This window comes from Salmo salar, chromosome ssa03 (genome assembly GCF_905237065.1).
Source record: "Salmo salar chromosome ssa03, Ssal_v3.1, whole genome shotgun sequence".
Lineage (NCBI taxonomy): Eukaryota > Metazoa > Chordata > Actinopteri > Salmoniformes > Salmonidae > Salmo > Salmo salar.
In genome coordinates this window covers 43,097,885-43,123,463 of record NC_059444.1, presented here as the reverse complement: position 1 = coordinate 43,123,463, position 25,579 = coordinate 43,097,885, and the positions used below count along the sequence as shown (strand labels likewise).

The 25,579-nt window shown below is 41.0% G+C and overlaps 2 protein-coding genes across 7 annotated transcripts in view; both read left to right on the top strand.

Moving 5' to 3' along the window:
* The window catches only part of LOC106600599 (kinesin-1 heavy chain), a 34,186-nt gene extending 31,183 nt beyond the window's left edge, over positions 1–3,003 (top strand). For both annotated transcript variants that reach the window (XM_014192089.2, XM_014192088.2), the window contains one exon: positions 479–3,003. In XM_014192089.2, coding sequence (XP_014047564.1) covers positions 479–485 — 7 coding nt within the window. In that variant the 3' untranslated portion in view covers positions 486–3,003. The remainder of the gene's footprint in view (positions 1–478) is intronic.
* A 3,429-nt stretch (positions 3,004–6,432) lies between these two features.
* LOC106600601 (rho GTPase-activating protein 12) overlaps positions 6,433–25,579 on the top strand; it is a 138,859-nt gene continuing 119,712 nt past the window's right edge. For 3 of the 5 annotated variants that reach the window (XM_014192091.2, XM_014192092.2, XM_014192090.2), the window contains exon 1: positions 6,433–6,633. The gene's annotated coding sequence lies outside the window, so the exon portion shown is untranslated. The remainder of the gene's footprint in view (positions 6,634–25,579) is intronic. The other 2 variants (XM_014192094.2, XM_014192093.2) reach the window with 1 other exon arrangement.

The window sequence follows — 25,579 nt, the reverse complement described above, 5'->3', positions numbered from 1 at the left end:
ACCTGTGTTAACAGATTCGAAATAGTAGAGCTCTGAAGAAAACTGCTGTGTGGTTGAATGGCCTTGACTTTTCTGGTGGCTAGCATGGATCCTCTGATATGAGTCATGTTTGTTTTTTGCTAACCCCTGCTAATGTTTTCTAAAATCTTATTACCACATGTACATCTAACATGCCAGATTATTTCTCTCTTGGGAGATGCCAGTAACACTTTGTGTTAGTAGACGTCACCCATGTCTGGTAAGACTAACAGCCCTCCCTCTCTTCCTCTCCCTACCTTCCTCTCTCTCTCTCTCTCTCTACCTTCCCTCTCTCTCTCTCTCTACTCCCTACCTCCTCTCTTCCTCTCCTCCCAACTTCCCTCTTTTCCTCTCTTCCCCAATTTCCCTCTTTTACTCTCCTCCCCACCTTCCCTCTATTCCTTTCCTCCCCACCTCCCCTCTCTCTCTCTCTCTTCCTCTCCTCCTCTCACATCTGAAGCCTTTGAAGATGGGAGGGGACATGACCACAGAAGATGCAGATGGATATCACCCTGGCAACCTGTCATTCCATTACAGCCATTGGCTTCCTGCAGGCTATATATTAGAGAGAGGGAGGAGTTTTAATATAAATATAGAAATATTCCTGCCCTGTACAGATCCACCTACCTTCATGTTTCTTCTCTCCGGAACAAACAACAACAATGAAATCAATTTAATATACAAAACAAAACACACACCCAGACACCCACCAACTGCAGGGTACAGTCTTGGCTCAATGAACTACATTTGACTTGAATGTGTAGCTTTGTTTTTCGTGGCACAGTTTGTTGTCATCTTTGATGTCTTAAGGTTTAGTTTGCACTGTGCCAATGTGAATGTACGCTAACCGGGATTTCAAAAGAGATGAGAAAAAAAGAAAAGGCGACTGATCCTTGATACCACAAACATTCTTAGGCTAATCCCTTGTACAGTACATTACTATTATACTGGTTGTACCACACTTCTTTCTATCAATAGATTTTACAAGCTTCTTAAAAGGTTTAAACTGAAATAGATGCCATTTTGAGCACTACTATCCTGTTGTACATATGTAATATGGCACTGAACATGCTTCCTTAAGAGGTGTTTGGCTTTGAAATGCCAAGAGGTGCGATTTCAGTTTAGATTTAATTAGAGTACCTGTGGTGGCCATTGTTTTTATTGTAAGGAAAATAAAGCGACACATACTTGTGCGGTGACTACATTAAACAGATGTCAGAAGGAAAGAGGAGTCTGATCAGGAGCAAGCTTTCATGCCTGCGTCCCAAATGTCTTTACTTCTTCAACGGTTTTCAATGCAGTGTTACTGCTTGGATGTTATTTATCTATCTGCACATTGGAGCACATAGATGGCACACACACGCTTGTCCTAGCTAGCTAGGTCCTCTCATCCACTCGCCATCTTTGTCCTGACCTCCTCTAAACAAACCATTGGCTGGTGGTTGTATTAACATTTTATTTGTAAATGAACTGTTTATAGTACTTTTATCAATGGGCTCCTTTCAGTGCCCTCACCCCCACCACCAGTAATGTCATAACGAGTGGAGTAAATACATTTAGGGGAGCCTCTGATTAAATTCATATTGGGAATCGATATAAGGCAGACGTTTTCCAAAATCACCCTCTTTTCATTAAGTCAGGTCAAGTGCACATGTCATCTTATTGTGGATTGGTGTAGTTGTATATCTGTCTCACTGTTCTCTAGCTTGACAAGCATATCTGATCTGTATTGGTTGGAATGTTGGATGGCAGTGTTCGATTGGCTCGCCCTTGCCACTGATCAGCCAGTTAGATGAGCAGGGGGCCTTTGGCTAGGAAGGGGATTGGTCGGGTTCAGTCTGCTGGTAAACTAGTCTGGGTCCGAAATGGCACAGCCCTATGGGCCCTGGTCAAAACTACATAGTGAATACGGTGCCGTTTCAGACACAGCCTATCCGAAAGCAGTGCATCTTGGAAAGTGGTTTATTAATTATCAAAGTTGCAATCAGGAGCCAAGGACTTTATACATTTTACACTTCTTGTCTTCTTGTTTTGTTGTTTTCTTTTCCTATGTGAGAGTAAAATGTCTCTCCAACCCTTGTTTTTATGTCATTTTGTGTAAATTCTGAAGCATTTGCTGTTGCTGTGATTGCAGCATGAAACAAAAACACTGACATCTTGTGAGTACAATATTATATATCAATGATATACTGTTAGGTGTGACCAGGATTGAGTCTTTTTAATAGTCTGCAGCCACAGCAAGGTGTCGGTGTTTTATGTTATGAACTTTTGTTGTTTTGGAAGGATTTGACATAAAATTTACATAAGATAGCACTTCAGAATTATTCATCCGATACTCCTGCGCTTCGTGTAAAGTTTAAACCTTTAAACTGGGTTAGAAAACACTCCAACTTGGTAATTTATGGGGGTGTAAACCATGATTTTCTGCTATTAGAGGCTAGTTTGGGAGAGGTAGGTATCCTATACCTTTGACAGGACAATGTCTATCAAGTTTTCATCTTTGTAACCTTTAGAACAGTAAACACTTTGCAACATGGTCTTCAAAGTGCATAGTACCCTATCCTTACCTGCCAGGGTTCCACTGTACTCCATCAATTTAATGGATATGAAATGGGAAAGTACAGAAAAAGAACAATAACCATTTGTCCATGATGTTTACCAAATTAATTTGTTTGCATTGATTCTAAAGTAAAGCGTAGCCACTTTATTACTGTGTAATAGTTACTTAAATTTCTAATTGACAGATAAGGATTCCATCAATGGAAAAAGGTACTGGATCATTCCGAGGGTACGTCCCAAATGGCACCCTATTCCTTATGTAGTGCACTACTTTTGACTGCATAGGGAATAGGGTGCCATTTGGGACAGAACATAGAGACCTGGGGAGGAGTTGGAGGGGATGTTCAAAGTTTATTGATATCACCATTTTGGATTGACTGCATGATGTAAATGTATGTGTGATTAAATAATTATGAGGAAAACCTACCTGGTGTCGTCTAATTCAGTGCTTGACTCATTCGGTCTCATTCAAACTTTCTTATGGAGTGCATGGCAAGTTCTAGGATGATATTTCTGGGTGGGCAGACAGAAATTTGTTGGCTATATCTGAGCTAATAGGACTCAAGCGTTTTAACATGACTCGAGCGAGGGTAATCATTTGGGCTGGCAACAATGACGTTTGGGAGGGAAATGCCCTGCCCTGCACCCCAACTAGAGACGGCCCTGTGGAGGTGATCTAGATTCTATTGTGTCGGATATTGAAAATGCTAAAAGTAACCTGACGTTGCCAATTTTGCATTAGACTATCTTTGTTATATTGTTCATACCACTGAGAATTTCAGTTGTAATGGGGTGTAACCTTGATAGATAGATAGTGTCAAATTGCATGTGACAATGAAAATAATCCGGCAATAAATATTGAGATCTGATATACTGTGAACAGTACTGCATACAGTAGCTTTATGAGTCTGCTGTAGCCATACTTGACATTACTGCAGTGACCACCAACCTGTTTTCAGAGCATTTCATATTATTCTGTACACCCATTTAGTATGATATGTTATGTTTCGTACGGTATGTAATAATTTGTTGATGTCCATCACTCATTCTGTATTATATGTAAGGAATGTGCAAAGCTTACAATGTATTACGAATTTGCAAAATGTACAATGTGTTGCGAATTTTCAAAACGTACGATATGTTACGAATTCTAGCTAGGTGGCTAACGTTAGCTAGGCTAGAGGTTAGGGTTAAGGTTAGTGTTAGGGGAAGGGCTAGCTACAAGGTTTAGGGAAAGGGTTAGCTAGCATGCTAAGTAGTTGCAAAGTAGCTAAAAAGTGGTAAGTAGTTGAAAAGTTGCTAATGATCTAAAATTGTAAAGTTGTCTGTTGCCAAAGTTAGTTACTTTAAGGAGCATTTCTCTCTCTGTGGGTCTAACCCCAAGAAGTTCTGGAAAATGTTAAACCTGGAGAATAAACCCTCCTCCTCACATCTGCCAATATCCCTTAATGTTGATGATGGGGTTGTTACTGACAAGAAGCACATGCCTGAGCTCTTTAATCACCACTTCATTAAGTCAGGATTCCTATTTGACTCAGCCATGCCTCCTTGCTTGTCCAACATTTCCTCATCTCCCACCCCTTCTAATGCAACTATCCCCAATGCTTCTCCCTCTTTTTTCCCCTGTCCCGCTACAAAGTTTCTCCCTGCAGGCAGTCATTGATTCTGAGGTGCTAAAGGAGCTCCTTAAACTTGACCCCAAAAAAACATCTGGGTCAGAAGGTTTAGACCCTTTCTTCTTTTAAGGTTGCTGCCCTATCATCGTCAAGCCTATCTCCAACCTGTCTCTCATTTCTGGGGAGGTTCCCATTGCTTGTAAGGCAGCCCCAGTTCGTCCTTTTTTTTAAAAGAGGGAGATCAAGCTGATCCTAACTGTAATAGGCCTATTTCTATTTTGCCCTGTTATTCAAAAGTCATGGAAAAACATGTCAATAATCAACTGACTGGCTTTCTTGATGTCTATAGTATTCTCTCGGGTATGCAATCTGGTTTCTGGCTCAGGTTATGAATGTGTCACTGCAACCTTAAAGATCCTCACTGATGTCACCATTGCCCTTGATTCTAAGCAATATTGTGCTGCTATTTTTATTGACTTGGCCAAAGCTTTTGATACGGTTCACCATTCCATTCTTGTGGGCCGGCTAAGGAGTATTGGTGTCTCTGAGGGGTCTTTGGCCTGGTTTGCTAACTACCTCTCTGAGTGCAGTGTATAAAGTCAGAAAATCTGCTGTCTCAGCCACTGCCTGTCACCAAGGGAGTACCCCAAGGCTCAATCCTAGGCCCCACACTCTTCTCAATTTACATCAACAACATAGCTCAGGCAGTAGGAAGCTCTCTCATTTATATGCAGATGATACATTTATATGCAGATGATAGTCTTATACTCAGCTGGCCCCTCCCTGGATTTTGTGTTAAATGCTCTACAACAAAGCTTTCTTAGTGTCCAACAAGCTTTCTCTACCCTTAACCTTGTTCTGAAAACCTCCAAAACAAAGGTCATGTGGTTTAGTAAGAAGAATGCCCCTCTTCCGACAGGTGTTATTACTACCTCTGAAGGTTTAGAGCTTGAGGTAGTCACCTCATACAAGTACTTGGGAGTATGGCTAGACTGTGCACTGTCCTTCTCTCAGCACAAATCAAAGCTGCAGGCTAAAGTTCAATCGAGACTCGGTTTCCTCTATCGTAATCGCTCCTCTTTCACTCACCCCAGCTGCCAAACTAACCCTGATTCAGAAGACCATCCTACCCATGCTAGATTACGGAGACATCATTTATAGATCGGCCGGTAAGGGTGCTCTCGAGCGGCTAGAAGTTCTTTACCATTCGGCCATCAGATTTGCACAAATGCTCCTTATAGGACACATCACTGCACTCTATACTCCTCTGTAAACTGGTCATCTCTGTATACCTGTCGCAAGACCCACTGATTGATGCTTATTTATAAAACCCTCTTAGACCTCACTCCCCCCTCTCTGAGATATCTATTGCAGCCCTCATCCTCCACATACAACATCCGTTCTGCCAGTCACATTCTGTTAAAGGTCCCCAAAGCACACACATCCCTGGGTCGCTCCTCTTTTTAGTTCGCTGGCGACTGGAACGAGCTGCAAACAAACACTCAGACTGGACAGTTTAATCTCAATCTCTACATTCAAAGACTCAATCATGGACACTTTTACTGACAGTTGTGGCTGCTTTGTGTAATGTATTGTTGTCTCTACCTTCTTGACATTTGTGCTGTTGACTCTGCTCAATAATGTTTGTACCATGTTTTGTGCTGCTACCCTATTGTTATGTTGTGTTGCTACCATGCTGTGTTGTCATGTGTTGCTGCCTTGCTATGTTGTTGTCTTAGGTCTCTTTATGTAGTGTTGTGCTGTCTCTTGTTGTGATGTGTGTTTTGTCCGATATTTATATTTGATTTATTATTATTTTTTAAACCCAGACCCCCGTCCCCGCAGGAGGCCTTTTGGTAGGCAATCATTGTAAATAAGAATTTGTTCTTAACTGACTTGCCTAGTTAAATAAAGGTTCAATTAAATAAAAATGAGATTCAAACTCACAACCTTCGGCTAGACGCCAAGCCACCTTACTTTAGTTTTTGCCTTAAGTAACCATCTGTCTTACATAACCATACCTAAGGTAACATATACTAATTTCAGTGTCCCGGATTTAAATTGACTCTGTTAGGTCTACTATGTTACGTCTAGTCTATGAGACCAGGCTGCGACCACAGGTGTTTGGAGACGTTTTCCCTTCCGCCACAAGGTGGCGGCAGTACCCCATCACTGCTCTCTCCCTCAAAAAAAGGTTGCGGGCTGTCTTGTGGTAGCGAAGTTTGTAGGTAGGCAAAAGCGGGAGCGAGCACGTCAGGGAAAAGTGGAAACGAGGTGGAGAAAATGTGTGTAGTGCTGCAACCAGTGGTGTGACTTCAGTGTTGGGTTGACGGGGAAGTGAAGGGGAAAACACAGACGAAAAGTTGATGGAATTAACGTTATACCCTCATCACAAGTGCTTAGTTTTACAAAACAAGGATTATCACCGCCAGAAGAAAAGGTATGTCAAGTCTGATTTATTGTGTCTTTTCCAAGGAGATTGAAAAATGTCTTATTTAGCAACCATAGTTAACGTTAGTGCGTCTTTCCACAAATGTATATGTTTTCAGCTAGCAAAATTACCCAATTTTCGGGAATTAGAATCAACCTGTTTAGACTCGCCGTTTCACGGCACACGACACTGGTCGTTAGATTGTCGACAAGTAAATTACTGGTTAGGTGAGAGCTTGGAAACATTGACCATGTACCTAGGAGGTAAACACAGACCAGGTAGAGTTGCTTATTTTGTGCCCTGGAATGTGAAAATGAGTATGTTAAGACTCGTCTTCCCTTACACCACCTAGCTAGCTGTAGTTACCTATTGAGAAAGGCAGCCTGGTCTCAGAGCAAAACCTATTATATTTGACTAAAATCAGTGTCACTTCATTTAGTATACTGCTACTTATGTTAGGTTACATTACATTGACTACACGTTACATAAATGTAAATACGAAACACTCATAAGTTTGTTTGGTATGGACAGTAGGTTGCTTAAGGCAAAAATGAAAGGAGGGTGGTTGGTTGGGCGTATACCTCAAAGGTCTAGCAAACCAAAGGTAACGTGTTTGAATCTCATCACAGACATCTTTAGCATTTTAGCTAATTAGGAACTTAGGATGTTAGGTTAAAGGGTTAACCTCTTACATCTAGACGTTCCGCTAGCGGAACACCTGCTCCAATATCCAATGATGGGCGTGGCGCGAAATACAAATTCCTCTAAAATCCGAAAACTTCCATTTTTCAAACATATGACTATTTTACAGCATTTTAAAGACAAGACTCTCGTTAATCTAACCACACTGTCCGATTTCAAAAAGGCTTTACAGCGAAAGCAAAACATTAGATTATGTCAGCAGAGTACCCAGCCAGAAATAATCAGACACCCATTTTTCAAGCTAGCATATGTCACAAAAACCCAGAAGACAGCTAAATGCAGCACTAACCTTTGATGATCTTCATCAGATGACACACCTAGGACATTATGTTATACAATACATGCATGTTTTGTTCAATCAAGTTCATATTTATATCAAAAAACAGCTTTTTACATTAGCATGTGACGTTCAGAACTAGCATACCCCCCGCAAACTTCCGGGGAATTTACTAACAATTTACTAAATTACTCACAATAAACGTTCACAAAAAGCATAACAATTATTTAAAGAATTATAGATACAGAACTCCTCTATGCACTCGATATGTCCGATTTTAAAATAGCTTTTTGGTGAAAGCACATTTTGCAATATTCGAAGTACATGGGCTAGCTATTTAGACACCCGGCAAGTTTAGCCTTCACCAAAATCAGATTTACTATTACAAAAGTTTGATTACCTTTTGTTGTCTTCGTCAGAATGCACTCCCAGGACTGCTACTTCAATAACAAATGTTGGTTTGGTCCAAAATAATCCATCGTTATATCCGAATAGCGGCGTTTTGTTCGTGCGTTCCAGAAACTATCCGAAATGGTAAATCAGGGTTGCGCGCATTTCGTGACAAAAAAATTGTAAATATTCCATTACCGTACTTCGAAGCATGTCAACCGCTGTTTAAAATACATTTTTATGCAATTTATCTCGTAAAAAAGCGATAATATTCTGACCGGGAATCTCCTTTTCGGTAAACAGAGGAAAAAACAGAAAGACGGGGGGCGGCCAGTGCACGCGCCTAAGCCCACTGTCCCTTGATCGGCCACTTGAGAAAGGCGATAATGTGTTTCAGCCTGGGGCTGGAATGACGACGTTCAGGTTTTTCCCGGGCTCTGAGAGCCTATTGGAGCCGTGGGAAGTGTCACGTTACCGCAGAGATCCTACATTTTGGAATGAGATGTCAAAGAAAGACAATAAATGGTCAGACAGGCCACTTCCTGTAAAGGAATCTCTCAGGTTTTGACCTGCCATTTGAGTTCTGTTATACTCACAGACACCATTCAAACAGTTTTAGAAACTTTGGAGTGTTTTCTATCCAAAGCTAATAATTATATGCATATTCTAGTTTCTGGGCAGGAGTAATAATCAGATTAAATCGGGTACGTTTTTTATCCAGCCGTGAAAATACTGCCCCCTAGCCATAAGAGGTTAAGGTTAGTATCTAATGTACTATATCATACTAAAGCAGTCAAACATAATATATCATGTTAAACGGGTCAAATGATATCCAGACATAGGATACTATGTCATACAACTTGTATTATATTGTACGACCACTATTAAATTGGTAGGCCAGTGTAACGCTAACGTAAAGTAACATTAAATGAAGTGGCATGGATTTAGTCAAATCTATTACGTTTTGCTCTGAGACTAGGTTGAGAGAGGAGAGGCAGAAATATTCCAGGAAGCTATGCATTGGCACCGACCTTCATTCTGTTACCAAACTTTGCATTTGCAGGGTGATTGTGTTTTTATAAAATGTTATGTAGAAATTGTTTGAAGTAGTCCTTGTAAATAAAGTTGTTTAACTTTGCAATCATTGTTTTTTGTTTGACATTTTAAAGTGAAAAATCTGAGTCTCAGCATCAATCATTTACTGTGGAATTGCCCTGATTACAGCATAACCTCATCCCCAGCCTCAATTGCTAGAGAGTGGGCTGGCCTGGGACAAGATTAGTTGCAGTGTTGCAATAGCATCACGATGCCCTCTGTGTATTTTAGTCCAGGATCTGTGTCTTCTCTTACCCTTGAAAGTTTCCTCTAATCCCGGTGTTAGTTTCCAAGTTCTCTTATATCTCCTTACCTTGGTGTCTGTCTCTTTCTATTCTGTAAATAACTGAATGCAGCATCAATGAAATGTTCTAAAATAAAGGCATCTTAAACAGCAGTACAGCAGCAGGCCATTGTGTAGGCCTGAATGAATATTGCCTTAAACCAAAGTCTAGACAATTGAAATAACCTTCAGTAAAAGTTGCTGATGTCAATGTTACTTCCTCAGTCAATGCCTTATTATCTGTGAGGGAGGGAGGGTAGCTAAGTGGTGTGCTGACGGTGGCAGATTCTCCATTCCAGTCCATGTAGCCCTTTGCTCATTAGATGAAAACCCCGGGCCCTCGTCAAAAGTAGTGCACTATATAGGGAATAGGGTGCCATTTGGGATGCAAACACGGAGTTCCATCATTCCTAACTTGGCCTGACTTCTGTCCTGTAGCTAGTGACACTTTGTATTCAGTCAGTGCCATTGAAACTGCCCCTCCCAATCCTATCCCATCCAACACCTCATTGTACTTATACCATCTTTGTTCCTGGAGGAACATAGGGCGTGTACTAAAGCACCTCATGTAAATCCCATTATAACAGAACACCGAAGTGGCATTTCAAATGCAATTCTGTGCCTCAGTGGGTATTAGCGCTCTGTAGTGAGCAGGCAGATCAAAACCAGACGTGGTAAAGGGATAATGTGACATTTTGGCAATTAGCATGCTAGCTGTTGCTGTAGACTTCCAGTCATTGCACTAACGCTCGTTGGCAATGGTTCCAGAAACTACCTTAACTCCACGCAGAGATGGTATCCATGAGTTCATCAGATTGGGTAAATAGAAAAAAGGGCTTAATTGCCAAAATGTCACACTATCCCTTAAGGCACTGTGTCAAACACAATGCCTGACACATCTCTCTCCGTCCCTTGCAATGATTTGGGTTGTCAATTCATTTTATCCCGCTTTCATACCGCCTGTGACACACTGCACTACAAGTCCCAGCAAGTACTGCCAACATGCTGCGTGCCAAATGGCAGTGCATTGCCACATACACCCGCAGCGTTGGGCCGAGATGATCTATGGAGGGAGGAGCTGGTTTTTACATTGTGTATATTTATTTCTTCTGAGCATATTTCTGTTTGTTGGCAACGTCAATTCTTGCAACGAAATAATACTTGTTTTGTTCGCTAACTGGACAGGCAAACGCAGTCGAGTACTAAACTGTAAACCAATCAAAACTTGTGTACTCTCATACATGGTACTATCTCTGCTGATCACGTCTGGCAATCATGTTATCCGAACCAAAGGTAGTAGACAGCTGGCGACGGCTCGAGAGAGATCTGTCAGACCAACTGCTATCAGGTAGTCTTATTTATTTGTAATCTAATTAACTTTTTTGTTTATAGAAATGTGATACCAACAATGCAAGCTGTAAAATGACTCCCAACTTAGAACACAGCAACCTTCGTAATGTAACTAGCTTGCTATTTAGTTACAAGTAGATCTGTTACTAGCTAGCAGAAGCAGATAGCTTTATCACGAGTTAGCATGCCATTCCGGGACAAGAAACGTATTAGCTATTGGTTTATTCCAAATCAACCTCTACAGGATCGGTGTGTCCCCCGCGCAGGATGGTTGAGCTAACGTAGGCTAATGTGATTAGCATGAGGTTGTAAAAATTCCCAGGACATAGACATATCTGATATGGGCAGAAAGCTTAAATTCTTGTTAATCTAATTGAACTGTCCAATTTACAGTAGCTATTACAGTGAAATAATACCATGCTATTGTTTGAGGAGTGTGCACAATTATGAACTTCAAAATGTATTAATAAACCAATTAGGCACATTTGGGCAGTCTTGATACCATTGCATATTTGTTCAAAATGTTGTATCAGTCTAAAACTTTGCACATACACTGCTGTCATCTAGTGGCCAAAATCTAAATTGCGCCTGGGCTGGAATAATACATTATGGCCTTTCTCTTGCATTTCAAAGATGATGGTACAAACAAAAAAAACAATGCATGTTTTTTTTACTTTGTATTATCTTTTACCAGCTCTGTGTTATATTCTCCTACATTAATTTCACATTTCCACAAACTTCAAAGTGTTTCCTTTCAAATGGTATCAAGAATATGCATATCCTTGCTTCAGGTCCTGAGCTACAGGCAGTTAGATTTTGAATTGAAATTGAAAAAAAGGGTTCGATCCTTTTAAGACCATAAAAATCTATAGGACAAGTAGTGTAAAGGTAATACAGTCAAGGCAGGACCCACTAATTTCATTCATACTGACAATTAAGAAATGCCACATTATCCCTGTCAATAGTTGGAGTAGGATGATTACAGAGCACCCTGCCTCAGAATGTCAGGATGTTCATTTTCTAGCTCACAAACTACATTCTTGCTGTGATAATCAAATAAAATTATCACTTTTGTCTCACATTATCTATCCAGCGCTCCTGTGTCCTGCTCCCAGAGATCAACCAAGTGCTATTCACCAAGCATGGGCTGATTCACTCACCTGTAAGGAGAACAATCCTACCTGCAGTTTCAACTAGCCCTGCTGTCAGTATTTAGACATTGGGACCACATATGCATTTGCCTGTTGTCTTTTCTTTGTGGGTTTTGTCTTACACAGTCTATTGCGTTTTAGAGTGGAAAAACACCCACTACAGGTACACATGCTTGTTTGAGCATCTCGGAGACTAAATTCAATGTAGAATCAGTTTGACAGGTGACAACTTATTTTACTGTAACATGCAGTGGTGAGAATTCTATTCTCCCCGTCTGGAGCCCAGGCTTTTGACATAGATGAGAGTTCTCGTCTCTGGACCACACAAGCTTTCTATTGTGTTCTTCAAAGGCACTTGTCTCTCTCTACAGATCTCTCGGTCAGATACATTGGTGACCAGGGTGGGATCCTTTTGAGAAGCCTATGGGTCTTGGCACACAAATGCTCCTTGAGAGAAGGGGGAACAGTGAAGCATGCGCTGTTGACCGTTGAGTCTCCATCAGAGGCCCAGGCCCGGGCTTTTGGCATTTTTTGGAAACTCTCATTTCTGGACTGCCGCATTGTAAGATTGTGCCCTCCAAGGCACTTGATATCAAGGCCTAAAATGAACACCCGCCAGGAGGACGGCTCTCATAGTAATGTCTGGAATGGCATCAAACCATGTGTTTGATACGTTCCAATAACTCCAGTTATTACCACAAGCCTGTCCTCCCCAATTAATGTGCCACCATCATCCAGTGCAAGTGTTTCACTCACGTTTGTGGATAAAAATAGAGTTATAAGTCAAGTATGGCTGAGACACCCTTGCTATTTGTCTTTGTACTCAATAAATGGTGAAACACTGTTTGTGATGGTGTTCTTTGCTGGAATGTATACTGAACAAGAATATAAACACAACATGAAACAATTTTACAGTTCATATAAAGAAATCAGTCAATTGAAATAAAATCATTAGGCCCTATGGCACTGCATCTCTGTGCAAGAGGCATCGCTACAGTACCTGGTTCGAATCCAGGCTGTATCACATCTGGCCGTGATTGGGAGTCCCATAGGGTGGCGCACAATTGGCTGCTTTGTCCGGGTTTGGCCGGAGTAGGCCGTCATTGTAAATACGAATTTGTTCTTAACTAACTTGCAAGTTAAATAAAGGTTAAATAATTGTATTTAAATAAATAATCTATGGATTTCACATGACTGGGCAGGGGCGCAGCCATGGGTGTGCAGTCTTGGGTGTGCCTGGGAGGGCTTAGGCACACCCACTTGGGAGCCAGGCCAAGCCTATCTGAATGAGTTCTTCCTCACAAAAGCGCTTTATTACAGACATAAATACTCCTCGGTTCCATAAACTGTCTGGGTGGCAGGTCTCTGATGATCCCGCAGGTGAAGATGCCGGATGTGGAGGTCCTGAGCTGGCGTGGTTACACGTGGTCTGAGTACATGTACTGTCAAATTCTCTAAAACTATTTTCTGGGCAGCTTTCAATCCTCTGGCAAAAGCTCTGGTGGACATTCCTGCAGTCAGCATGCCAATTGCACGCTCCCTCAAAACTTGAGACATCTGTGGCATTGTGTTGCATGACAAAACTGCAAATTTGAGTGGCCTTTTATTGTCCTCAGCACAAGGTGCATCTGTGTAATGATCATGCTGTTTAATCAGCTTTTTGATATGCCACACGTGTCAGGTGAATGGATTATCTTGGCAAAGTAGAAATGCTCACTAACAGGGATGTAAACAAATTTGTGCACAACATTTGAGAGAAATAAGCGTTTTGTGCATATGGAACATTTCTGCAATCTCTTATTTCAGTTCATGAAAAATGGGACCAACACTTTACATGCTGCGTTTTATATTTTTGTTCAGTATTTATGCATATAACGTACATTATGGAAAACATGTATCGCACTCAGTCATGGTAGAATAATGAATGCATTGGCAAGATTTTGTTTGGCACTGTCAACTTTTACAATGTTAGTAGGAAAGTTAATAATATAAAATACCTAAATATACTCGCATTCACTGAACATTTAGTATTTGAAACTCAAACATTGTATTTCTATCATTCTCCATACTTTATATTCCGACGCATCCGATATTGTGTTATTGGGCAGCTGCTATTTGAGAACTCATCTGGTTTAGAAATCTAACTCTTATTGCAGCGCACTGTACTATTTTAGAGAATATTTTATTGTAAGGTATGCTATATGGGCATATCCATCGAACAGGACCTATGAGCACCAACATGAAGTTCTCAGGAGCACGTCACATTGGGTGTAAATGAAAGCTAAGAGTATATTTTGAGAAATTAATGCATTTCTTTAAAAAAATGTAACCTTTTTCCAATCCTAAAAATTAGGAATAAGCAAAGGCTTTGATTTCTAGTCAAACAGATGGAAAAGGCGTCTTAGACAACATCTACCAGAAAAAGTCTTAAAAGGTATTAGAAATACATCAGAACCCTTCCAACTAATATCAACACATTTAGTTTTGGAGAAATGATTTGCCTACTGTAAGTTTAAGAAACATTGCTTTGTCTTGCAATTCCGTTACCAAAACGATACCACGGCACAAAACATTTAAAAAAAAGAAAATTGATGTCAAAATGACACTTTTTAAGAATAATTACCACTTTCTAAGAATAATAAAAATGTTTACTTGTCAGAGGCACCTGAAAAGCCTCAGGGAAGCAAGGTTGCTGGAAGAGACTTGTCCTGGCTACTCTCGATTGTCTCCTCAGAGTTAGATATGGATTATATAGAGCTGCTGCGTCTTCCTGTCATTCTGGCCACCCGAATTAGGAGTCCTCTCATCAACAGTCTGTCTGGAAAAGATGCAGGCAATCAGACAGACCCAGGCTCCGTCCCAAATGGCACCCTATTCCCTATGTCAGTGTTTCCCAAACCTTGTCCTCGAGTACCCCTGACAGTACACATTTTTGTTGTAGCCCTAAACAAACACACCTCGTTCAGCTCTTTGAGGGCTTGATGATTAGTTGACGAGTTGAATAAGGTGTGCTTGTCCAGGGTTACAATAAAAATGTGTACTGTTGGGGGAACTCGAGGACCAGGGTTGGGAAACACTGCCCTATGTAGTGCAATACTTTAGAACAGACCTATGGGCTCAGATTTAACATTCTGTAAACCATTGATGATTGGTGGGATTATTAGCCATGGCCCATGTACAGTAATGTAGTAATCCAGGGATGGTGATATGGCTGTTGTTGCTGAGGTATTCCTATTAGGAAGGGTTAATCCCACTGGAGTTAGCAGAGTTTTCCACTTCACTTATTCAACTTCACTTCAGGCATCTTTTCATTTCATTTTGCTTGTCAGAAAAGTCTGTATAGCCTTCTCCCTCTAGAATGAACGATATGCATCTCCTAGTGATTTATTGACAGGACAGACACCTGTCAGTCACAAAGCGAGCGATGACAGGGAAACACTGTTCATTTGTCAGTCTTCTGTCTGTCCCACCTCTCGGTACCCGTGTTATTTTTGTGCACTGTGGTTGGTTGCAGTCTAATTTATTTTCATTGAGGGAGAGCATGATGCTTCTTCATCGTCTCCTGTGAGTGAATTTACACGTCCCATGTAATGTAAGTGGTAAAGATGAGTTGAAATCTCATAATAATTGTTTTGTGGCACATTCATTTATTTACTTTCACGTGTTTCAACTTTCATATAGCCAGCCAGTAGATGGGCTATTAACTGTGCTTTGACTGACGACCGAACAGCATTGTTGACTAGTTTATAAAAGGTGTTGAATAAAGTAAATCTCTTACACTACCGGTCAAAAGTTTTAGAACACCTACTCATTCAATGGTTGTAGAATAATAGTGAAGACATAAACTATGAAATAACACATATGGAATCATGTAGTAACCAAAAAAGTGTTAATAAACAGATCAAAATATATTTGAGATTTTTCAAATAGCCACCCTTTGCCTTGATGACAGCTTTGCACACTCCTGGCATTCTCTCAACCAGCTTCATGAGGTAGTCACCTGGAATGCATTTCAATTAACAGGTGTGCCTTGTTAAAAGTTCATTTGTGGAATTAATTTCCCTCTTACTGTGTTTGAGCCAATCAGTTGTGTTGTGACAAGGTAGGCGGGGTATACAGAAGATAGCCCTATTTGGTTAAAGACCATGTCCACATTATGGCAAGAACAGCTCAAATATGCAAAGAGAAACGACAGTCCATCATTACTTTAAGACGTGAAGGTCAGTCAATACGGAACATTTCAAGAACTTTGAAAGTTTCTTCAAGTGCAGTCGCAAAAACCATCAAACGCTATGATGAAACTGGCTCTCATGAGGACCAACACAGGATTGTCAGACCCAGAGTTACCTCTGCTGCAGAGGATAAGTTCTTTAGAGTTACCAGCCTTAGAAATTGCATACCAAATAAATGCTTCACTGAGTTCACAAGTAACAGACACATCTCAACATCAACTGTTCAGAGGAGACTGTGTGAGTCAGGCCTTCATGGTCGAATTTCTGCAAAGAAACCACTACTAAAGGACACCAATAAGAAGAAGAGACTTGCTTGGGCCAAGAAACACGAGCAATGGACATTAGACCGGTGGAAATTTGTCCTTTGGTCTGGAGTCCAAATTGGAGATTTTGGGTTCCAACCACTGTGTCTTTGTGAGACGCGGTGTGGGTGAACAGATGATCTCCGCATGTGTATTTCCCACCGGAAAGCATGGAGGAGGTGGAGTTATGGTGTGGGGGTGCTTTGCTGGTGACACTGTCTGATTTTATTTAGAATTCAAGGCACATTTAACCAGCATGGCTACCGCAGCATTCTGCAGCAATACACCAATCCATCTGGTTTAAGCTTAGTCGAACTATCATTTGTTTTTCAACAGGACAATGACCCAGCACACCTCCCAGGCTGTGTAAGGGCTATTTTACCAAGAAGGAGAGTGATGGAGTGCTGCATCAGATGATCTGGCCTCCACAATCTCCCGACCTCAACCCAATTGAGATGGTTCGGGATGAGTCGGACGGCAGAGTGGGAACAGCCAACAAGTGCTCAGCATATGTGGGAACTTCTTCAAGACTGTTGGAAAAGCATTCCAGGTGAAGCTGGTTGAGAGAATGCTAAGAGTGTGGCTGCAAAGTTGGCTGGATGACCTTTGGGCGGTGGACTATTCTTGATAAACACAGGAAACTGTTGTGTGCAATACCCAGCAGCGTTGCAGTTCTTGACACAAACCGGTGTGCCTGGCATCTACTGCCGTACCCTTTTCAAAGGCACAAAAATATTTTGTCTTGCCCATTCAACCTCTGAATGGCACACCTACACAATCCATGTCTCAATTGTCTCAAGGCTGAAAAATCCTTCTTTAACCTGGCTTCTCCCCTTCATCTACACTGATTTAAGTGGATTTAACAGGTGACATCAATAAGAGATCATAGCTTTCACCTGGTCAGTCTGTCATGGAAGAGCAGATGTGCTTAGTGTTTTGTATACTCAGTGTATGTACATGGTATCGTATTAGGAAAAGTAAACCGAAGATCTTGCTTGTATTTTCCTAGGATTCTAAGCCCATGTTGAGACTTGCAAGTGACCGCTAAAGTGACTTGGCAGTTTAGCCTAGAAATTGGTTCTCTTTTTTTTTTTTTAAATGATCTTTTATGTGAACGTCGGGAACTGAATCACATCGGTGAAAGAGCCGTTCATTTGGCTCCCAAATTTATGTACTGGCAGGCTACTACTGCTTTTTCGCAATTATCTGCAAATAAGTTATGAACACATTCAATGAAGAGGTTTAATCCTCACTACAGGAGCAATAGGTAGTGGAGAGAGAGAGACTCATTCTGGTCCAAAATATGGTAAAATGAAACATATTGACGTTTATAAAAGCTAATGATATTTATATGGTGTTATTAAAGATATTGATATATTGTAGGCCTACTTATTTGATCAACTGCATTTTTAAAACCATTTTCCTGCAATTGTATATTGTTTTTCTACAGGGAATCCATGTTAACTTGACAGAAGACAACCTTTTTTCTTAGGTTTTGCCACAACAAACTAAATTGAAAGAGTAGACTGGACTTGTTTTTTCTGAATAGATTAACTAGGCCTAATCTACTGGCTTCCCTCAAAGTCCAACCGACAGTGATTGATTGACAGGTCTGAAACTCTGCCAACTCTGTGACTCTCAAACATCTTGCCCCCTCCCCTGACAATCCCACCCACAGTGATTTGATTTATAGGCCAAACTGTTAAAGGGATAGGCTAGTTCACCCAAATTGCAAAATGCCACATTGGTTTCCTTACCCTTAATGTCCACCGCCACAGAGCCAATAAAATACATACACTACATGAACAAAAGTATGTGGACACTGGCTTGTCGAACTCATTCCAAAATCATGGCCATTAGTATGGACTTTGTCCACCCTCATTGCTGCTATAACAGCCTCCACTCTTCTGGGAAGGCTTTCCACTAGATGTTGGAACATTGCTGCGGGGACTTGCTTCCATTCAACTATTACAAGAGCATTAGTGAGGTCAGGCACAGATGTTGGGCGATTAGGCCTGGCTTGCAGTCGGCGTTCCAATTCATCCCAAAGGTGTTTGATGGGGTTGAGGTCAGGCCTCTGTGCAGGCTAGTCATGTTCTTCCACACAGATCTCATCAAACCATTTCTGTAGGGACCTCGCTTTGTGCACCGGGGCATTATCATGCCAAACAGGAAAGGGCATTCCCCAAACTATTGCCACAAAGCTGGAAGCACAGAAACGTCTAGAATGTCATTGTTTGCTGTTGCGTTAAGATTTCCCTTCACTGGATCTAAGGTGCCTAGCCTGAATCATGAAAAATAGCTGCTGACCATTATTCCTCCTCCACCAAACTTTACAGTTGGCACTATGCATTGGGGTCAATAGCATTCTCCTGGCATCCACCAAACCCAAAGAACACATTTGGACTGCTTTAGAGTCCAATGGCGGCGAGCTTTACACCACTCCAGCCGACGCTTGACATTATACATGGTGATCTTAGGCTTGTGTGCAGCTGCTCGGCCATGGAAACCCATTTCATGAAGCTCCCGACGAACAGTTATTGTGCTGCTGTTGCTTTACATAGGTAGTTTGGAACTCGGTAGTGAGTGTTGCAACCGAGGACAGATGATTTTTACGCGCTTCAGCACTCGGTGGTCCCATTCTGTGAGCTTGTGTGGCCTACCACTTCGCGGCTGAGCTGTTGTTACGTTTCCACTTTACGATAACAGCACTAACATTTGACCGGGGCAGCTCTAGCAGGGCAGAAGTTTGATGAACTGACTTGTTGGAAAGGTGGCATACTATGATGGTGCCACGTTGAGTCACTCAACTCTTCAGTAAGGTCATTATACTGCCAGTGTTTGTCTATGGAGATTGCATGGCTGTGTGCTCGATTTTATATACCTGTCAGCAACGGGTGTGGCTGAAATAGCCAAATATACATATTTGAAGGGGTGGCCACATACATTTTGTGTATATACAGTACAAACTATGGAAACATGTAGTAACTAAAAAAGTGTTAGTGTTAAACAAATCAAAATATATTTTACATTTGACATTCTTCAAATAACCGTGATGACAGCTTTGCACACTCTTGGCATTCTCTCAATCAGCTTCACCTGGAATGCTTTTCCAACAGTCTTGAAGGAGTTCCCACATATGCTGAGCACTTGTTGGCTGCTTTTTCGTCACTCTTCGGTCTAACTCATCCCAAACCATCTCATTTTGGATGAGGTCGGGGGATTGTGGAGGCCAGGTCATCTGATGCAGCACTCCATCACTCTCCTTCTTGGTAAAATAGTCCTTACACAGCCTGGAGGCGTGTTGGGTCATTGTCCTGTTGAAAAATGAATGATAGTCCCACTAAGCCCAAACCAGATGGGATGGCGTATCACTGCAGAATGCTGTGGTAGCCATGCTGGTTAAGTGTGCCTTGAATTCTAAACAAATCACAGACAGTGTTACCAGCAAAGCACCATCACACCTGCTCTTCCATGCTTCACAGTGGGGAATACACATGCGGAGATAATCCGTTCACCCACACCGCGTCTCACAACGACACAGCAGTTGGAAACAAAAATCTCCAATTTGGACTCCAGACCAAAGGGCACATTTCCACCGGTCTAATGTCCATTGCTCATGTTTCTTGCCCCAAGCAAGTGTCTTCTTATTATTGGTGTCCTTTAGTAGTGGTTTCTTTGCAGCAATTCGACCATAAAGGCCTGACTCACACAGTCTCCTCTGAACAGTTGATGTTGAGATGTGTCTGTTACTTGAACTCTGTGAAGCATTTATTTGGTGCAGTTAACTCTAATGAACTTATCCTCTGCAGCAGACGTAACTCGGGGTCTTAACACCTTGTCACAACACAACTGATTGGCTCAAACACATTAAGAAGGAAATCAATTCTAAGACAAATGTACTTTTAAGAAGGCACGCCTGTTAATTGAAATGCAAAGCTGTCATCAAGGTAAAGGGTGGCTATTTGAAGAATCTCAAATATAATATTTTGATTTGTTGAACACTTTTTTTTGGTTACTACATGATTCGATATGTGTTATTTCATAGTTTTGATGTTCACTATTATTCTACAATGTAGAAAACAGTAAAAATAAAGAAAAACCCTTGAATGAGTAGGTGTTCTTTAACTTTTGACCGGTAGTGTATATCTTGCAGTAAAACTGTAAATATGACTTTAATCTCGAAGACGGGTTTCATTTTACTTAGAAAATAATCCTCATCATATACTGTAGGCCTAGGCAATATCCAAAACAACTAACACACTGAATTCATACATTTTCAATAATTGTAATTTAAAATTTGTCACAACGCATTTTACCAATCTGGGAGGTAAAGTCATTTAAAGTATTCAATAATTTGGCTGTGTATTTCAGATGGCATCAAGGCATTAGAATGTACCAGAGGCCACCAAAATAGAGTTCGATCAGCCCAAAAAATATATATATTTGGGATGCAGCCTAGGCGCAGTGAATTGTGATTCATAAAACTATATTTTTACCACGGTGGATTAGCGTATTGAGTTTGCATTTAAATTGCCCATGGGACACTGTGTTTATGCTTGTTTATTTGGATCCTCTCTCTGGCTTTTTTTTAATTCTCTGGGATGTGTTTTGGGATCCATCTGAGTGTTCAGTGGTAATGAATTATGAGGGTTAAATCTTCATGCTGCTGGATGAGAATAGAAAACTCTGTGCTGTTTGTTAAACAAACCTTCTGTCTCCAAACGATGTGCTTCATATACAAAACATTGTATGCGTCTTATGCGCAGCAAAAGTTGCGCATCCAGTCTCCAGAGCAGACCCGTTAGTCTTTTGGCTACACAATAGGGTCCACAAAAATAGGTGTGTAAAGCTACATGCCTAGGCCCTAGGCATTGTCGCTAGGCACACAGATAATCTGGTAAGGAGTTTGTCGTCACTGACTGAGCCACCTCCAAGGCTTGGTTAGCCACGGTAACAGTAGCCTAAGCCCTATGAAGAGAGGGGACCGTGGGTGTTGGTGAGGTTGGTTACGGAAGTTCTGCTTTAGGACCCCTTCAGTAAGCTCATCCGAGGTAGAACTGCCCGTTGGGCAGGATCTTATCTCCTGGTTCTGTAGTGTGAGGCAGCTTGATGTACAAGTCACCCCCTGGACAGTACACTAGTCTGTCGTAGGGCCTTGCCCCCAATCGGTCACATTTGTAAATCTTTGGTATGACTTGACCAAACCCCCAATCTTCTAATCTCAGGCCAGACACTCTAACCCCCAGGGCAAGGCCCCTAAATTGGTACCCCTTTTTGAGCAGTTTTTAGACAAGTCTTAAAGCCACTCTCTGTGGCCCCTGTCTGGGCGTTGGCACATTGAGTGGAGCCAGGGTATAAATACACAAGGCAGTTTGGCTCGCTGTGGTCGTTCTATGGGGACCCTTTTCTTAAGTCCCCAGTAATTAGGTGACTCAAAACCAATGTTTTTGAAAAGGATTGTTTGGTGTACGCCTGGAAATGTGAGGGCAATGAAACCGTGTTTGTGTGGTGACTGATTTTAAGATGACGACTGTCATGCTTTTGTGTTAAAAGATTCCTAATTGGTTAAAGTTGGATGGTAGAATGTATGCCAATACTGTGGCCTAAGCCTATGTGAAACAACTTTCTGAGGCACAGCAAATAAGCAATTGACTTTGGCCGATAAAATTACAAACAATCCGCCCCTTCTTGAATGAGCACAATTTAGCCCATTAACCTAACATTTCCAGATGTTTTGACATCGCAATGAGCTATGTTTTTTATTACTCTCTTGGGTTGCCACTAGGGTGGCAAAGGGTTTTGGGGTTGGGTTGTCATGAAAATTCAAATATGTTTACTGACTGTCTACTTCTCTGGGCCAGTTGTGTGAATGTCTAGCCTGGGATGTCAAATGTTAGCTTATTGCAATGAGTTATGGTTTAAAAATTCTTATATGGGATACCACTGTATTCAAGGTTTTGTGAAAAGCTCCAATACTTTGGCTGGCTGACTGACTGTGAATGTCTAGCCTGAGATGCCTAGCCAAACTATATAGGCCTATTTGTTAGGACTGCACGATATGGGCAAAAAATCTAATTGTGATTTCTGTACCAAATATTGTGATTTTAGATTTTACTTCCGATTTATACATCAAAACACTTGGGTAAATGGTTGGAATCATAGAAATAGAATGATCATTATCATTTTATGGTTGGATACAGTGGACACTTGGAATGCTATTTTGTTTGGCATGACAATGAATGAAAAAGTAAGGGAGGAGATATTTGTGACAGAGTTGGAACCAAAGTGTTTGTCAGTGTTTCCCATGGGACCCTAATTAAATGTAAATAGATCGCCTTTACCTCTGATTAACACTGTAACCACTGGGCCTCGAGGTATTTGACATTTTTTTACTTTTCAAGTACACTCATATAAAAATACAATTTGAACATACTTTTAGAACACCAGGCTAGCACTGGAAAAAAATGTGTGCATTTATGTATATGCCAACAGATTGAAACAATACCTAATTTATCATAATCATTACAGATAACAAACCTAATTGCTAATTTGCCCCATATACAGTGCATTTGAAAGTATTCAGACCCATTGACTTTTCCCACATTTTGTTACTTTACAGCCTTGTTCTGAAATTGATTAAATAAAACCATTTCCTCATCAATCTACACACACTACCCCATAATAACAAAGCTAAAACAGGTTTTTAGAAATGTATCCACATTTATTAGAATAACAAAAACAGTACCTTGTATTTTCAGACCCACAAATCCAGTGCACTCATAGGCCTAGCACTGGCCAATCATATAGCTCAGATCACCATGTCTGCAATTTCCTAGAGCCATAGACCTGTAAAAAAAAAAGCCTCAAACACACAGCAAAGTTGATACGGTGAGATTTCAAAACTTTTAAAACCATGATGAGAGAGACTCAATGAATACAGCAAAGAGCTGCTATTTGTTATGAGTAAGTTCATGTTTAAGTTGTTATTCAGCACTGTCAACACTTTGGGCATTTTATAACTCATAAAGTGTTGAACATTCTCCTTACTTCAACTCATGCTACAACCAGCACTGCAGCTGTAATGAATGAGCAATGCAAAGTGTTGCGATGAGCTTGCGATGTTGTTATTATTAGCGGCTTGTGACTTTTTTAATATCAAGGAATATTTCACTTTCTCTGGTTATAGGAATAACAACATGAATTTGTGCATGAAGCAGAAATAATGCAGTGTGACTTGAGTTTTAGCTGGAAGACTTGTCCCCTTTTCTCTGCAGAGGGAGGGATAGCGGAGGGACGGTGTGTCGGGTTAGAGGCAGCCTCACCACTGCTCCCTCCCTCAACTCAGACTGACCATCAGAAGCAGGCCATCAGTCCATAGACATGGGAAGTATTTGTATTTATTTTTTATTTAATTAGGCAAGTCAGTTAAGAACAAATTCTTAATTACAATGACGGCCTACTCCGGCCAAACCCGGACGACGCTGGGCCAATTGTGCGCCGCCCTATGGGACTCCCAATCACGGCCAGATGTGATACAGCCTTGAATCGAACCAGGTACTATAGTGACGTCTCTTGCACTGAGATGCAGTGCCTTAGACCGCTGCGCCACTCAGGAAGTAGGGCTGCAGCACCCCCTGATAAATCACAATAAAAAAATCTATATATTATTTTTTCTTCCACCAAATTAGTGCACTAGGCCTTTATTACTCCTGCAGGAGCGGAGAAAAATAAACGTCAGCATAGCCCCTCCCGACACTAGGGCCTGCTCCAATCCTTCTCTCGACAGTTGAAGGAGCCTCCTGTGCCCAATTGATAATCACCCCAACAATCGCCTTGAAACTGAACCTAAACTATACAGAAACAAATTTGACACATGACAACAGAAATATCTGAAGAGTTATATTCGGAAAATTATAGCTCTGTAAATCAAAATTTTCCGTGGTGCCCCGACTTCCTAGTTAATTAAGTTTACATGATTAGTTTAATCACGTAATAATAATTACACATAGAGAATTGATTTGATAAAATAAGTATTCACATTTAATGATAGTAAAGACACGACACCATCGAGAACTACAAAAAAGTTGCTTTTTTTCTCATCATTGATGCCCTAAATTTAGCAGGCGCTATCGACAGATCAGTAGGAAAAGTGATGGGCTACTTTCTGCACATGTCACTGTCAGTGTGAACCGGAGTGACTTGACACAAAGCTGGCCAACCAACATGTAGCTAAAAACAAAACTGAGTTAAATGGTTCCGGTCTCCCGTGAAGCGTTCATCCATATATACGGATAAGAGTCTAGCTACATTTTACAGATATAAGTTTCTAATTTTGTCAGTCATTTTTATTGCAAATTAATGCATACTGTTAGTTAGCTAGCAAACATTAGCTTGCTGGCTCGCTAGCTAATGTTACGTGTATGATCTGTGTAGTAATAATATTCAATTCAAAAACCATTTGCATTTCTAGTTATAGCCTAATGTTAGCTAGTTAACATTAAACCTAGTTTGTTAGCTTTAGCTACCTTAAGATTCATACTACAGCTATGACAATGTTTGTATTGGTAGTAGTATGAGTTGGGGTTATGCCGGTTTATTGTTTAGCTAGCCACCTAGCTAGCTACATGTCTAAACAAAAGACTCCACTTCGGCTGGATTATTACATGACCCATCAATTTAGCAGGTGTGTCTGGGGGTGATTAGGGCCATTGATTGTATTTCATGAAAGTGTGTACATGCCCAGACAATAGTGACCCATCCACTTAGCTAGATGTGGGTGAGGGGTGGTTACAGCATTTCCTTCACATGACCCATCAATTTAGACAAGTGTGTCGGGTAAGCGTCATCTAATAACGATAACATATTTATAAAATATTTTTATTTGGACACGTTCGGTTTTTGATATTGCTACTATGCAAGTCTGCAAATACTATCACTGTACCGTTTACACCTTCAGTATCCTGTGCATGTGACAAACTTTGATTTTATTTGATATAGCGTGTGTTTACCGCATGGTCTCACGTGAATCCTTAAAGAGATTGGTGGGACTAAGGCTTATAATAGGGTGTGAACGATGCTGAATGAGTGTAGACAAAGAGGAGCTCTCCAGTAGGTGTACCAAATATTCAAAGCCATTTCCTCAGAAGTGGGTTACAAGTTTATCAATTTTC